General features: G+C 47.1%; 1 protein-coding gene across 1 annotated transcript; it reads right to left on the bottom strand.

Annotated features, from left to right (window-relative positions):
• Nucleotides 1-3,456: 3,456 nt before the first annotated feature.
• Nucleotides 3,457-11,134, bottom strand: VIM (vimentin). Its single transcript, XM_082647421.1, has 9 exons — nt 10,425-11,134; nt 9,728-9,788; nt 7,261-7,356; nt 7,011-7,172; nt 6,363-6,488; nt 5,776-5,996; nt 5,261-5,304; nt 4,637-4,722; nt 3,457-3,819 (listed from the first exon to the last, which is right to left on the bottom strand). Exons 1-9 carry the CDS (start codon nt 10,985-10,987, stop codon nt 3,778-3,780), a joined length of 1,401 nt encoding a protein of 466 aa, XP_082503547.1. The 5' UTR covers nt 10,988-11,134; the 3' UTR covers nt 3,457-3,777.
• Nucleotides 11,135-16,713: the final 5,579 nt, after the last annotated feature.

The raw sequence follows: 16,713 nt of genomic DNA, 5'->3' as shown, positions 1-16,713 counted from the left end.
GGGTTAGGGTTTCAACATATGAATTGGAGGGGGACACAAACGTTCAGTCCATAGCACTGTTCTTCCCCAACGAGACTGGTAGACTATAAACTCAGTAAAGGAGCAGACTGTGGTTGTCCAGCCAACACCCAGCACAGTGCCTGATACATACAGGGAACTCGAATGTTTAGACTAGTCTTCTTGGACCGCGGAAAATCTTCATCTGAGAGCAGCCTGTGACCCTCCCAGAACCTTCCATGGCTGTCTCCTCACCTCCTACCGTGCCCTAAAAGAAATACTGGCCTTACAGGGTAGCTGTGTAGAGAAAGTCTCCAGAGCATTTGTCTCAAAACTGTTCTCTACCTTGAGAGGGGATTTAAGAAAACGGAGAAGTTGAAGAGTCACGAATGGCCACAAACCTTTAAGCAGCGTATTAACCTTCAGTGACTTTGCAAACTTACGGCCTTTTGAAAATCTCCATCACAGACCTAGTTCAAGTACAGACAAGGAGAATGTTCTCCAAATGTTTAACTATGACTACTGTTGTGGGCTGAATTTGTGTCCCTTGCCCCCATGCCCCCCATACCCCCTTCCCACACCCGTGTGTTGAGTCTTAACTCAGAATGTGACTGTATTTGGAAATACATGGGGTCTTTAAAGAGGTGATTAAGGTACAGTGAGGTCATTTGACCTAATCCAATATGACTGGTTTCCTTACAAGAAGAGGTTACCTAAGGGGAGAGGCCTCAGGAGAAACCAACCCTGTCAGCACCTTGATTTTGGACTTCCAGCCTCCAGAGCTATGAGAAGATTAACTTCTGCTACTTAAACCACCCAGTCTGCGGTACTTCGTTATGGCAGCCCCAACGGATTTATAGAGACCCTTTGTTTAGCTGAAGCCTGGTAGGTTGGGGAGAGAGCCTTCTTTGGGGCGTAGGGTCTGCTTCAACCTTGTTTTCTTCAGGAAAAGACCAGGAGAAGCTGATGTCCTCCCACCCGTCCCCCATCACCACACACAGCTCCTCCTTTAGTCCCACAGCCTTGGAAAGGAGAGTTCCTTTCCCAGCACCTTTGTCAGAAGAGGCTGGTCATGGGAAGGCGGACCTCACGATAGACACGCTGTAACTCAGTCAGACTCTGTCTCTGTCACCAGCCACCTAGTCCATATATCACGACGGTGAGAGACCTTAGCAGGACTTAATTTTCACATTATTTCCACAGACTGCACCGTCCCCTTGGTAACTTTTCTGAGACTTCACACTCTATGCCATTGTTTTCTTCTCCCCATCCCTTACTTTTTTTTTTAATCTCTTTTAATCTGGGATTAATGTTGTACATAAAAGAACCAAGCATTTGGGCTTCCCTGGTGGCGCAGTGGTTGAGAGTCCGCCTGCCGATGCAGGGGACACGTGTTCGTGCCCCGGTCCGGGAAGATCCCACATGCCACGGAGTGGCTGGGCCCGTGAGCCATGGCCGCTGAGCCTGTGCGTCCGGAGCCTGTGCTCCGCAACGGGAGAGGCCACAACAGTGAGAGGCCCGAGTAATGCAAAAAAAATAAATAAATAATGAAGGGTTATGTGCTTGAAGAAAACTAATATGGGGCCAGTGTCTTGATCCTTCGAAGCCAAAGGTAGGGTAGAGGTGAAGAGACAGGAGTCGTAGGACTGGGAGGCTGAGAGGAATGTGGTGAAAATGGCCAAAGAACAAAAAACAAACCCGAAAATCAAATAGAAGAAGTTTCTTCAGGGCCCAAGCCTCGGGATGGATGTTTGCTCTGGCAATACTGATTATGTAACTTAACACATCCGTGTTCAGATATGGGGGTGGAGTGAGGGTGGGGTGCAGGACCACTCAAGGAGTCTCAGCAGGAATGTCCTTTCCTATAAGATTATGCTAAGGGTAGGTACTCAGTGCTCTGTGGTGAACTAAATGGGAAGGAAATCCAAAAAAGGGGATATATGTATACATAGAGCTGATTCACTTTGCTGTGCAGCAGAAACTAACACAACATTGTAAAGCAACTAGACTCCAATTAATTAAAAAAAAAAAGATTATGCTAAGGGTAAGATGACCAGATAGAAGCTGTTGTTCAAATTCGTACACTTGTGAGTCTGAAAGGGGGCATTATTAATAAGTAAGCATAAACCAATACCATCCTACGCAAACTGGGATGTAAATCACCCTGACTAGGGGTCATTTCCCTGGGCCAGTTCTTTCTTTACTCATGTGGTACCCACAGTATCAAAAATGATGCAAATCACAACTAATATTACTTAGCACAGTGTCTGGCATTTAGTTAAACGAAGTGTAAACCATCTTACTTTCCCCTGAGCAACTCTACCGAGAGGTAGATGCAAACACACTTACAAATTACAAGGAGGGACTTCCCTGGCGGTCCAGTGGTTAAGACTCCATGCTTCCACTGCAGGGGGCTCAGGTTCGATCCCTGGTCGGGGAACTAAGATCCCGGGTGCTGCGTGGCTCCCCCCCGCAAAAAAACACAAAAAACAAGGAATGCCTACCACATCATTCCTGGAGGAGAGGGAATCCTAGTAATACAGGAAATTGGGACTTAAGTCTAGGAACTTCTTACTCAAAGGAAATTTCCCTCCAGAACATGCATTGGGCCATTACAACTCTATTGCTTCCAGGCCATACCCTCCCTCTTTCATTTATTTGACTTTCTCTCTCTTCCTAAACTCTGCTCACATTGTGTGACCTATAGGAAGGTTTTCATGACCACAGCACTTCATTCTCATTGCTCCAGGTTTTGAAAGCTGATCAGAGACTAGCATCATTTTACCACGACTCACATGTGTTAATTTCACCTCCCAATGAACAGGTAAGGATTTTCCTTTATTTTGTGTCTAACATCACTCCCCCAAAGCACAATTCTTTAAAAATATCTGTAGGTGGATATATAGATTTAGATATCACATATAGGTATAGATATACACACAGAAAAGCAGGGTAGTTTCCCATGTTGGAACTAAATGAACTTGTCCCATTTCTCTGCATCTTGCTAATGGAAGATGCAGCCGTTATATCCTGGATGTTGCCCTACACCTTAACCCCCGTAGTGGAGTTTGTGCCACGTATCTGCTGCACATACCAAAATGCAGTTTTCATTTTAGTCAGTTTTTTTAATTTTAGGAGGTCTGTTTGTTAGAACTGAAATCACACATGGACATGGACCCAGCTGGATTCATTTTATGAAAAGACCTATCATCATTTTGTCTACAAATTATATAACATCTATTTATGAATTTTAAAAATAACTTGATTGAAAAGAAGCGAGGTCTATCTAAAATGACCAAATTAAGAGCTACGCTTCAAGCATAAAGTTGAATTTCTCAAGTTAACCTAACCTTGATTTTGTGGGAATTTGACCAATAAGACCAAAAAATATTTAACCCAAACATATATTGTCATAAAATTTAGAGAATTGTTTAGATATCAAATAAGCAAGACACCAAAAGAGTTTTCCAAAGATTTATTGAAGCAGAAACAAGTTGGTCAGATACGTGATGGAAAAAAGCAGTTTTAATGGTATTCAAAAATACTTCTTAAAAAGTATTCTAGCACAAGGCGTCTTCGGTAAACTAGATTATGTTGTAAACTTTTTTCTAAATCTTTTACGAGTGTTGGTTCTCAAGAACTAGAGCTTATTCCTATTTCAAATCTATCTTGCACTCCTGAAAAAACTGCAGAAAGGCACTTGAAAGCTGTTTCTTTAAGATACGGATTTCTTTTTTATTCTCACTGGTAGTATTTTGCCGCATGGAGTACGTGCAGTTTTTATTCCAGGTCATCGTGATGCTGGGAAGTTTCGTTGATGACCTGTTGAGAAAAACAGAACTCGGATCAAATGTAATACTACATACCAATGGTTAAGTTACCCCATAAAGCATGTCAAAGAAAAATCCTAGCAAAGGCATATCACTTATTGTGAAAGTTGGAAGATCACGTTGGTTCTGCGTGACCAGGGGTCACAGCGAGCAGGGACAGATACATGTGTAAGACGTGCTTCACCTGTAGGCAAAATATGTATCTGATAGAATGTTATGACTTAAAAAAGTAAACTTGAAAAATACTGTGTTTATGAAGAAGAATGCTGTAACAATCATAGGCCGCAAAGTTTAAAAGCAATTAACACATATTAAAATGTACAGCTAGTACATTTTATGTGCAAGGGAAGATTACGACACATCTTGACCGTTTCTTTCCTGGCACAGAGAGGTAATGAGAACCTACTCGATCGTATGGCATGTCCTTGTATCACATCATGACAGGGTCTACGAGTGTCCAGGGAAGGCCATTATGTCCAGGATCAAGACATTCCTGCTACTGAGGCAGTCTAATGAAACTAGTTTAGGAAGTAACTTACGGAAGCGGTACTCCTGTTTCAAATCAGGCACCAAAGGAAATCACTAATTTTAGACAAAGGCAGACTACTGTCCCACCTTCACATCTAGGAGCCAGATAATTAGATGGCTGTGTGTAGTGCTGGAAGAGGTCGACCTGTTCTCTTTTTAGGAGGCACGAGTGAAACTGAAACCTCCCAAACTAGCTAGCTGTATCTGAGATAGACTTAGTGATCTAAAAGTGTATCAATGCCTGTCTGAAATTACTCCCATTTTGATTTAAAGATACCAACCTGTCCATCTCTGGTTTCAACCGTCTTAATCAGAAGTGTCCTTTTTGAATGGGTGTCAACCAGAGGGAGTGAATCCAGATTGGTTTCTGAATAAAGAAAACAGGTCCAAAATGAGTAAAAATGAAACTTTTTAAAAGGCAAGAGATGATTTTGTCCAAAGAATTATGATTTTTTGTTCATGATTGTTTAAAGCACTATTCCCAAAATAATTCTAAAGACTATTACCTGTTTTAAAACCCAGAGGCTAACAACACTGTACCATCAGGATGAGACGGAGTACTTCAGTGTATACTCCCACGGGAGGGAAAAAAGATGGGATTTCACTTTAACTGGACGTAGAAAATGTAAGACAGTACTTGTTTGAAAATTATGCCTATCTCAGAGAATTTTCTCTTGTATGGCATTTTTCAAGTATCATTTTAAAAATGAGTGCTTTATAAACAGAATGGTTACAAGCTGCTAACATTTTTCATAGGGACTTCCCTGGCGGTCCAGTGGTTAGGACTCCGTACTTCCACTGCAGGGGGCCCGGGTCTGATCCCTGGTGGGGGAACTAAGATCCCACATGCCGCACAGTGCAGCCGAAAAAATAAAATATTTCATAAAGGAGAATCAAATGCTTACCCCTCAGGTTCAGGGAAGAAAAGTTTGGAAGAGGCAGAGCAATCCTAGAAAGAGTTTATGAAGAAAAACAGTAACCTTTTTGGAAAACAACAAGGAATACATTTATACACTTCGTATTTTCATCAAATAAGAAGATTTACAATCCACAGGTGAGGGATTTGCTTCAGAAGCATCTACCTATGATCGGTCTCATTAGTACATTTAAATATTTTACTCCAAGCATTTTCTCCAAGGGGCTGGAGGTGTGACAGAGTGACTCTCGGTTTTCACAGAATCAATCGTAGGTTGAAATCCCAGCTCAGATATTGATTAACTGACTAGGACAAAAGAACTCAGATCTCCAGATCTGAACTGAAGGGTCCTCATCTGTAAAAAGTGGTAAATAGCTACCTTGAAGCAAGGCTCTGAAGATGAAATGAGATGATGCATGGAAAGCAAGGGGCATAATACCTCACACAGGGCAGCTTGGCATTCACTCCCACGAGCCCCCCCCCCCCCCCCCCCCCGTTCCCCACCTGCTCTCCTCTCCTTCCAGCAGCTTCCTGTAGGTGGCAATCTCGATGTCGAGAGCCATCTTAACATTCAGCAGATCTTGGTATTCACGCAGGTGACGAGCCATCTCTTCCTTCATGTTCTGAATCTCGTCCTGCAGGCGGCCAATAGTGTCTTGGTAGTTAGCAGCTTCCACGGAAAAGTTCTCTTCCATTTCACGCATCTGGCGTTCCAGAGACTCGTTCTGCAGGAGAGATGAGAAAGGCTGTTTATTTCCCAGAAACAAACGAACAAACAGAGCTATCCCCCCAACCATTTCCAGACCATTTGCAATCCCTTTCCCTAGCAGCAAATGGGGAACGCTCCCATTTTCAGTGGAAAATACAAGTACCGAGTCCCCTTCCTAGTGGAAGCAATAATATAGGTAAACTAAAACCTTGGGATCTCCAAGTTCTTTTTGAAAATGTCTTGACAACTAATTTTAGTCTTTGGACTAAAATGTAAATTTCTCTCCCTTTGAGCAAAGTTTTCTTCCGATAGCACCCTGAGCTTGGCCACCTGAAACGGGTCCAAGCTGGTGACCGGCCCTCTCTTGCGCTGTGATACTCACGGTGCCTTTGAGGGCATCCACCTCGCAGGTGAGGGACTGCACCTGCCGACGGTACTCGTTCGACTCCTGCTTGGCCTGGCGCAGGGCATCGTTGTTGCGGTTAGCAGCCTCGGAGAGGTCAGCGAACTGTCAGGGAGGAAGCAGAAACCTGGGTCACCCACGTGCCTCGTCCACAAGTCCTCTGAGGTTCTACCTGGCCCGGATAATGGAGACGGCTTAAAGATGGCAGACAGACAAATACGTAAACAAGGCATGATACCAACCAACGTTTACACTCAAAGCTCAAATTGCGACGTGTTCCAGGATACGCCTAATTTGTTTTGAAAACCAAAGGAAATGAGGTGGAAGGCCAATGTTGAGATTTCCAAGTAGAAATTCCCTCTGTTTCCCTCGTTTTCAAAGGGTGGAGGTCAAGGGCAAGAGGGTCACCTGGAAGTACGGTGACAGCGGGGCAGTGGCAAGGGCGTCTGCTATTCTAACGGAGGGGGTGTGAGTTGCAGGGAGGATGTGGCAAGAGAGAAAACTCGCGCAGGAGGAAAAGCCAGCTAAACTTGGCAGTGAAAAGGTGCTTGGGAATCGCAGACAGGTACAGCGTTTTCAGAAAAGAATGCTTTTCTTCCGATCCGGCCACACTTGCTCGTTTCGCACCTTGGACTTGTACCATTCCTCAGCCTCCTGGAGGTTCTTGGCGGCCACGCTCTCGTACTGCTGGCGGACGTCACGCAGGGCAGCCGTGAGGTCGGGCTTGGAAACATCCATATCGATCTGGACGTGCTGTTCTTGAATCTGGGCCTGCAGCTCCTGGATTTCCTGAGGAAAGAAAAGGGAGAAGGTCAGCCATGCCAAGTACGGGGGGCAGCTTCACCCACAATGGTTCACACACTGTGACTCCTCTTACCTCATCATGTAGTTTCTTCAAAAAGGCAATCTCTTCTTGCAAGGATTCCACTTTACGCTCCAGGTCCAGACGTGCCAGCGAAGCATTGTCAACATCCTGTTTCCAAAAGAGAAAAGACAGGGCATGAAGGAGGATGCTAACGTCTGTGGCCTATCCCATGTATTCATTTCAAATGAACTATATGACCTTAGGTCTCTTTATTATAAAGAAGGGCACTGACGAATTTTATAACCTTCGAAGAAGTTTGTAAATCACCCCCATGCTACAGTAACAAATTTGAATTGCGGTCTGCTGAGTTGTACTCAAGGTGACCAGTAGACAATTTTAAAATAAATAAATAAGTGTATGCCAACATGGTAGGCTGCGGTCAATCCATTATTATTGAATCCACATTATATCAGTGAAGTTTCTATTACTTTTTTAAATCTAGGAAATCAATGCCACAGCATTTTGGGGGGTTCACATCATGGAACAGTAGGATGATGGGAGTCCGTCAGGTTTCACAACTTCGTGTGTACGTGAGAACGTGCAGAACAGAAATTAGTGCTCCAGAAGTGTCAGCAGATAGTACGTAAGCTGTTTTATCCCCCCCTCTACTCAAACCTTTTGAAATTTATCCTTGGGGTCCCAAGCAAGTCATCTGGCACTCAAGCTACAAGGCTAGATTTATACTCCAATTCAGGATGCGCCCCGGTACAAGCGTAGCTCAGGCAAATAAGGAACAAGAAGTGTAACCCTGAACTGTATTTGCTTTGCTTCCTCTGGTAGATTTTTCTCCTGGAACTCCCCTATCTCATCCCACAAGGGTGTGGCCACATCTTTTTCACTTAGCTCTGTGTCAGTTTGGTTCCTCAGCTTGTTTCAGAATGACTGATCAAAATGCATACGGTGTTAACTGTGTAAAATTTGTGCTGCTCTGGTCTCCTTCTCTGTTTCCACAATCTGTAAACTGCTACAACCCAAAGATTTAATTTCCCCTGAAGGGAATGTCGTGAGGATTTTTATACCTCTTATCTTGTAAGCAATTATATTTGGAGTACAGTTTATAGCTTTACAGTCTTAAAATATTGACATGCTTCTATCACCTTCATGGAAAAATGAGTGAGGAGTAAGTGATAAAAAAAGATCAGCCTTGGAGAAAAAATTTCATTTTTGCTTGCTGTTAAACCCTACAAAAGATATACAAGATGATTTACTCTATAGAAAAGTTCAGTGTGTCACATTCTGCTTCTTCGAAGAGAATGTGAGGGGTTTTACCTCATCCCTAAATAGGGACAATTTATACTAATATTGTTTTACATGAGGTTGCTACTGGGGGTAGAAAACACTACAGACATGATGATCAGAAATGCCCCACGACTAAAATAAACTACTCATTGCTGTGTTTAATTTGGTAAATGTATTTCTGCCTCAAAATGTTATTCTAGGCTGTTCGTCTGAAGGAGCTTTTATAGTCGTCCCAGTAAGTGTTCAGGAGAATGCAACTATGCTGGCGACTCTTCCTGCTTTGGGATTCCAATTTTAAGTTAAAAATCATTTAAGGCCATCTATCTTTGGAGCAAGAAAACCTTTTACTTAAAACCCCATTCTTCATTTTCAGGTTTATGCTTTATGGAGAGGACATGCTAAAGAATACAAAGGTTCAAAGAAGAAAGGCCTTTCCACATGTGAGGTATGACTGTAGCTTTAAGAAGTCTTCACATCACATACTTGGGAGTCTGGGCCAGATATTAGATAACGGATGTTAGCAAATACTTGTGTCCAATTAGAACGGTGCTTGCATCATTACATAGTCAGTAAGAATGCAGCCTGTTGCAAAGCGTCTCTGGGAACACAAAGACTCCTATTCTTTCCAGCCAGAACGGCCCCACTTGCCAGGATGTCTGTATCTACATTCCACAGTGAAGCCTGTAGAAACCATTAATACCTTTCAGCCAATAGTTGTGCATAGGGATACTGCTATCTAAGCTTAGGGCCACAGTAGAACTTGCAGCGAAGCGAAGAAAAGAAACTTGCTGGCTTAAGTCCAGTTAAACTAAGTTTCTTATCCTCCAATACATTTTACATTTGAAACTACAGGGCAGAACTGCGCTTTTGGGGGCCTTGTAAAAGGCAGCCAACTTGACTTTGGCAAACCGCCATCTAAATCAAACTGTAACTGTTCGAGATCAGAATATCAACGTGTTGCAAAAATGAAACGGAAAAAATGATTTGTTTGGAAAAAAAATCTTGAAACAAAGTAAAAAGTTAAAGACTTCCCTTTATGTCCTAGAGAACGGTTTGATCATTCAAGGGTTTTTGTCCGGAGCAGCTCCGAACTGAGGTCTTTCTGCCACTAGGGGGCTTGGAGCGCAGACGTGAAGTTTGGCACGATTTATACTTGGGTTAAAGCAACTTTTAGAACTGCTCGTGGGGCGCGTGGGTGGGTGGCGTCCGGTGGCTGCGAGTGGGAACAGAATCTACAAACCTGTCTGAAAGACTGCAGGGTGCTCTCGGCTTCCTCCCTCTGAAGCATCTCCTCCTGCAACCTGAAACAGGCGCGCGTTAACCACAGGGGCACGGGGAAACCGCCAGGGGCGGGGCGACCACACCCAAACACCCGGCCGTGGCCGCCAGACCAGCGCTGCTGCGCCACCTCCGCGGGCAGCCAGCGACCGCGGCTTTTGGGGCTGCTGCCCTCGGCTAGTTTGAGCGGGGCCTTGGCCACCGCGTGGAAAGGCAATCACGGTTGCCACCACGACCTGCGAGACGACCGCCACCACCCCACCCCGGAGGAGACTCTGCAGTCTCTTTGTCTCGCTCCCTGCACGGCCCCGTGGCTGGCAGCCCGCCGTGGGAGGTGTGGGAAGGGGGGGCAGGAAACTTTCTCAAAGTTTGGGGAAGTCGCACGCATCGTTTGCAAGGGGCTTCGAGGACAGACAGAGCGGTAGTTTTAAGAAATCTGAAACTTTCTGAGACAGGCGTTCTTGGGCAAATGAGTGGGGCTAGAGAGGAAACGCTAACTTGCAAGATCTGGGTTCAGGGCGGGGCCGCGCCGCAGCAGTCACAGCCCTGCTCCCCCGCTGTCCCCCGGGCAGCCGCCGCCCGGGCCACATCCCCAAGGGCGTGGCGGCTCCGCTTCCCCTCTCCTTCCCTCCCGCGGCCCCGCGTGGGCGCCTCCTTACTTCTCCCGGAGACGCATGATGTCCTCGGACAGGTTGTCGCGCTCCACCTCGACGCGGGCTTTGTCGTTGGTGAGTTGGTCCACCTGCCGGCGCAGCTCTCGCATCTCCTCCTCGTAGAGGTCCCCCAGGCGCGACTTGCCCTGGCCCTTGAGCTGCTCGAGCTCGGCCAGCAGGATCTTGTTCTGCTGCTCCAGGAAGCGCACCTTGTCGATGTAGTTGGCGAAGCGGTCGTTCAGCTCCTGCAGCTCCACCTTCTCGTTGGTGCGGGTGTTCTTGAACTCGGTGTTGATGGCGTCGGCCAGCGAGAAGTCCACCGAGTCCTGCAGCAGGCGCACGCCGGGCACGCTGCTCCGCAGGCGCATGGCCCCGGAGCGCGTGGCGTACACGCCGCCCGGGGACGAGGCGTAGAGGCTGCGGCTGGTGCTGGGGCGCAGCGCGCTGCCCAGGCTGTAGGTGCGGGTGGCCGTGGTCACGTAGCTCCGGCTGGAGCTCGGCCGGCTCGCGGTGCCAGAGCTGCCGAACATCCTGCGGTAGGAGGACGAGGACACGGACCTGCTGGACATGACTGCAGAGGGCGGCGGTGGGCTGGGCGGCTGCGGTGGCGCGGGCTAGCTCCGGGAGGAGAGGCGCGCGAGGGCGCGGTGGGTGTGGGCAAAGGGAGCGCTGCTGAGTCTCTGGAGCGGAGAGCCCGGAGCGAGAGTGGCAGAGGACGGGACCCCGCCGAGGGCGCAGATTTTATAAGCCGGTTAGGAAGCAGGGTCCCCTCCCACTGCCATCCCGGAGGCAGAGTGCGCCAACCAATGGGGAAGGCTGGGCGGGGGGTTAGGGCGGGGGCGCCCTGGAGCCTTGCTCCTCCCCCGTCCTCCGCCCTGGGGACTGGGTACAGTCTCGGTTACTTCATGGCTGGGCTGGGGATTTCGGGGGCTTTCCTGATGGTGGCCCGGGCTCTGCTCACCTCTGGGTGCTGAAAAAGGCGGTGTCGCTCAGTGGTGGGGGGACCCGCCGGGGACTGGACCGGAGGGGTCCCGGGCACCGAGCCAGAGCGGCGCGGGAGGGGCGCGCAGCAACGGGGCTGCGGTCCGCAGGGAGCGGGTGGGTGGGGAGACCCGCGGGAAGAGGGGGAGTGCGGGTTCCAGCAGATCGGAAGGCGTGGACAAAGAAACAAAGAGGGTCTGGGATTGGAGCGCGAGGTGGGAGCGCGCACAGCCCGGGACGCAGGGCTCGAGCCCCCCGCGCAGCCTTGCGCACCGCTTGCTGCGGAAGGGGCGTCGGTCGGGCCCCATCTCTCTTCGCCCTCTAGTCTTGGAGAGCCCTCTCCGGGGACCTGACGGGCTGGGTCCGGCTTTGGGCGGCGGGAACTGCGAGGAAAGCCCGGGGGAGATGGGTGGGGTCGCTGAGTCACTGGCGGCGAGTCATTGCGCCGGGCCGTCCCGCCGAGGTCGAGGGCTGCTAGCGGTTCAGGGAAACCGTTAGACGAGATTGACCCAAGTCTCCCCGGGCGCGCGCGCGCGCGCGCATTTGTTGGAAGTTTTACGCAACTTCGAGCTGGGCCTGCGCTTTCTTGTGTGCAGTTCGCCTGCGTGGAGACTAGGACGCCCGTAAATTCTTAAGAACTCGCCAAAGTCTGTTGATTTTGCTCCAATGTTCAGACTTCTCTTTAGTAAGAAACTTCGGCCTGGCCTCTATAACCGCCAAACGCGGGTCTGCGGCATCACAAACGCACTCCGGGAAGGTTCTTCTTGCAAAGTTCCCTCCCACCCTTCCCTCCGGTCTCCTCTCGGCCTACCCCTGCCCCCATAAAACCACACCCGGCTTTTAACGTGATGTGGAAGTTTGGGGTGAAAGAGGAAACTCAGCGTCTGCAGTGGCAAAATCAAATTGTTCAATGGTTTTTCTGCTGTAGCGGAAGTCATTAAAGGTATAATCTGCATCAGTTATAGAATTAATTAGGTATTACTTTAAATGCTGAATGCGATGAATGAAAGGCAATTTTATACCTCAAATGATAATGTTTGAGGGAAGTAGATTTATGTGTTCGTTTTGTCTCAGCGATGGTGCTCACTGCAGGATTCTGGTGACTTGTCTGGGAAATGTCACTGGTCCCTTGGCCTGTTTTCCAGAAGAATTCTTGCAATTGGTCTCGGAGTGAGGGAGATAAAACTTGTCTACAGAGCAAAAAACTTTTGGTCTAGGGCACCAAAAGAGTGTTCAGATTCTCACACCAAAACCTTCCAGGTAAATCACTCAACAGGGTTTTTGTTGCGATATTAGTAACATGCAGAGCAGTGTGGTTACCCCCAAAGGGAGACGAAGAGAGCCAATCCAAGCCAGTCTTTTAGTGATATCTGTAGCAATGTAAAAATCAGAGGTTTGTGTTTTCTTTTGTATTTACAAGACCGAAGGAGTATTGAGAGGATTAGCCCCAAAACCACTGTAAAAATAAAAGCATCTTGATTCTATAGTGAATGGGGGTGGGAGGGTAAGGGGGAAGTAAAAATTCTTCCGCTTTTGTTTTGTGTTTTGGAAGGGGGGTGCTGGAAGTTACCTGGCATTTAAGAAAAGTAGCTTAGAACCAAATGAAGGGTTTATTCCAGCTTCTTTGTACAAGCCTCTTTTAGGCAATATTTTGTTTACTGCATTTCAGTTAGTTCTGGCAAATGGGGCTGCCAAGGTCGAAAACTGCAGGACCCCTTGCGGTACAGCTCCCCTGCTGTGGACTTCCTTAATTCTCTCCTTCCCTGGGAGGCTGCGGGTCCCTCCCGAGCATTCCTGGGGCGTGGTGCCCTGGCAGACCAGCTTATGCTCCATGTTACTGTCTTGCTCTCAGAGCGCCCTTTATTCAAGCCACTGCTCAACAAATGTCACCATTGTGAGTTTGCCTGGAACCCTTAGGAGGAGAAAAAGCCATCTCCCTCTGGGGGGAAGGGAGGGTGGACCTTACGCCCACCTAAAATGCTGATCCCAGGGCAACAAGCTGGTGCTGTCAGAGGACTCTTGCTGACTGACTCACTACGGAAAATGAGGGCAAGGCTCTGGTGCGGTGTGGCAGGGTGCCCTGTTGGTGACCACAGCAAATTCCTCAGGCCTGTGGCGACTTCCTCTGGGATGGATGCTGGCCCTCATCATCATCTGGGGGTATCCCTCCTCCTTTCTAACCTGTCCCCGATCTGTATTCTCAGGACTGTGATATGTTCACTTGCTGTCCTTCCTAGTCAGCCTAGGCTGCTATAACAAAATACCATAACTGGAGGGCTTAAGCAACAAATGTTTATTTCTCCCAGCTCTTGAGGCAGGAAGTCCAAGATCAAGGTGCCAGCTGATTTGGTGTCTGATGAGGGTCTGCTTGCTGGTTTGCAGATGGCCACCTTCTTGCTGTGTCCGCACGTGGCAGAAGGAGTGCATGTTCTGGTCTCTTCCTTTTCTTATGAGGACACTAATCCCATCTTAGGGGCCCCACCCTCATGACCTCATCTAAATCTAATTACCTTCCTAAGACCCCACCTCTGAACAGCCGCAGATTAGGGCTACAACGTATAAATTTTAGGGGTCACAAACATTCAATCCGTAATACTTGCTATATACCACGTGCACACACACACATACACGCACGCACACACACACGCACACACAGACACAGTATCCGATGTGTCCTTCCTATTAGAAATTGCCGTAGCTTGGGGTGGACTGTAGAGTGTAGAAAAGCGAAGGTTACAAAAACACTATTACTCATTCATATAGAATGCATGAGATTTTGGAAAGAATTCATTTGATTCTGAGGTAAAGTATACACCAACCAGGACAGTGCCTCAACCAAGGAGGGCTAGTCATCGATGAAGGAAATCAATATGTCTGAACTAACATCCTTGAGCATGATAACTAATCCTTCTCTCTCTGTGCCCCCATGTTCTTAGCTACCTTTTGGAAGTAAACAGTACGTAGACATAGATTTCTCGGTTTTCATATTTATTTTTTGATTGATGTGAAAACCTATTTCCAGAGTGTTTTCGAACGCTGGACCCTGAAGCATCTTCAAACACTGCCTGCTGCAAGTTGTATATAAATAAGGACACAGTGGTACAGTGTGTAGGCCAGGCGTAAACATTACCAAATCTAAAGTACTAACAGGGATTTTGGAATTTGCAAGCTGTGGTGATGTCAGTTGAATCAGGCGATTTGAACTGACGGACCAGCCAGCCATGCGGAGAGGAGCTTAGTGGCCTGTGGAGGCTTTAGGAGAGCTGGTTGGCGGGAGGTCATGCCAAGAGGACAGCTTCTAGCTGGATCGCCTGGACGGAATGTCAGCAATGAGAAGGTGGATAAAGTGAGAGGGTGGAAATCATGGCAAAATCTAAAGGGCATAGTATTAAAGATAATAATAATAATCAATAATAGAAGTGCTTTAACTTCTGTGTCTGCTGGAGGACAGGAAACTTGTATGTGTTTAGTTTAACCTAATGCTCTCCTAGCATCCTGCGGGATGGATGAGATCATCCATTTTAAACACTAGGCAACTAAGAAGCAGGCCAAAAACCTGCCCATGGTCATATAAGTAGCAGTAGAGGCAGGAAGGGTGGAAGCATTTGAATGGAGCCCTTTCTGATTCCAAATGCACGTTTCTTTTCTCTTTGTCTTGATAAAATTTTGCTTGCTATTAAGCAGTTTAATTCACAAATATCATTTAGGGGCATACTGTGTTTCAGGAGCTGCAGAGGGAGGATAACTGCCCGATGGTGTTGTGAAGGAGCAGATTCCTAAAGGAATTTGGGGATAGAATATCATGTTTTATGTTATTCAAACAGTGTCATTCATAATAGATAAGAAGGGAGTTTGGTTTTTACCTGACTCTAAATCCTTACTTCGAGAGTGAAATATTTTCACCTGGACTCCTTTCAGTCTCTTGAAAGGCGTTATATCCAAGGTTGGACTTAGCTCATCTCACACCCTAAACCCCACCACCCACAGGAGCTTCCCCTTCAGAACTCCCCTGTCTATTTAAGGCAACATAGCAAACTAACAAGATTGGAAACTTTCATCATCCTTGCCACCTCCTTACCCTTCGATGGCTCAGATCCCGTGTGTGTCCTGTCCGTTGCTTTCTGCACACACTCCTGTTATGTTGCTGTGACTCACATCCAAGCCATTTTTTTACCTCATCCCAGCAGTACTGCAATTGGCTTCCCTTCTTCCAGGCTCTGCTTACCCCCACCAGTGTGTCTGACTTTGAACCAAAACCTCTTTTTCTTAACAACTGCATGCTTGAGACTCCCTAAAGATCCAAAGTGAATCACTCATTCCCTTGTGAGAAGGTTAAGTTCCAGGAGGGTAGAGACTTTTCTCTCTTTTGTTCACTGGCCTATCTCCAGTGCCTGCAGAGAAGCCTGGTGCATTTGTTGAATGTATGAATTAGTGCGTTTGCAGTTCATAAAGGGAGGGAGGGAAGAAAGAGGAGACTAATATTTACTAGTGTCTATTATGTTCAAGCAGTGTGCTAGTCATTTTAAACATGACGTCCTCTAATCTTTAAAGGGTATTATGATCCACAGCTTTTAGTAACTGACTCAAAACACATGTATTGAATATTTACCATGTTCCAGGCATCCTGCTAGACAGCAGGGAACGTGAACAAGGCAGGTATAATCCATGTGCTCTTGGGACGTAGAGCTGAGTCCATGTGTACGTATGTGTGATACAGAGAGACAATACTTAAGTAAAGGAACAAACCAAAGAATTGCAGTTAGTACAATTACAAGTAGAAATTTTGCTTCAGCGGAAGTTGAGGCTCATAGTTTGACAGTGGCCTTTGAAAGCTAGGCTAAGGATGTTCCCATCCATCCTGAGTTCCCACTGCTCCCACCAAGACAGCAATTTCAGTGGGGCCCTAAGTTCTTTTCTATTCCATGAATACGCCACATTTCCCCCGCCCTCACATCTTTCCTCACATTCTGTTCATCAGGCAGGGGAACTCGTTTTCTGCACTGCCTGCAGCACTTCTTAGTATACTCAGGTAAGTTAAGAAACTTTTCATGCCTCTGGGGAGCTCACAGCCTTGAAAAAATTAGGAACCACATAAAAGAGCTGTGATACATAGCAGAGTCTGGTGAGTGAGTGAGCTGAAGGGTTTAGATGGAGAAGTGATCATGTGCATTTGGGGGAGATCAGAAAATGTATGCAGAGAAGGTGGTATTTGAGCAATGAGTATGATTTCTACAGCTTATCCTAGAGAAACGATGCTCAAAGTTGATGAAACAGTATAAGCAAAAATTGCGTGTGTCCGACTTCTAGGGACATG

This window comes from Grampus griseus (assembly GCF_964374135.1).
Source record: "Grampus griseus genome assembly, chromosome: 2".
Classification (NCBI taxonomy): domain Eukaryota; kingdom Metazoa; phylum Chordata; class Mammalia; order Artiodactyla; family Delphinidae; genus Grampus; species Grampus griseus.
The sequence above is the reverse complement of the archived record's forward strand: the minus strand, read 5'-3'. Positions and strand labels throughout refer to the sequence as shown.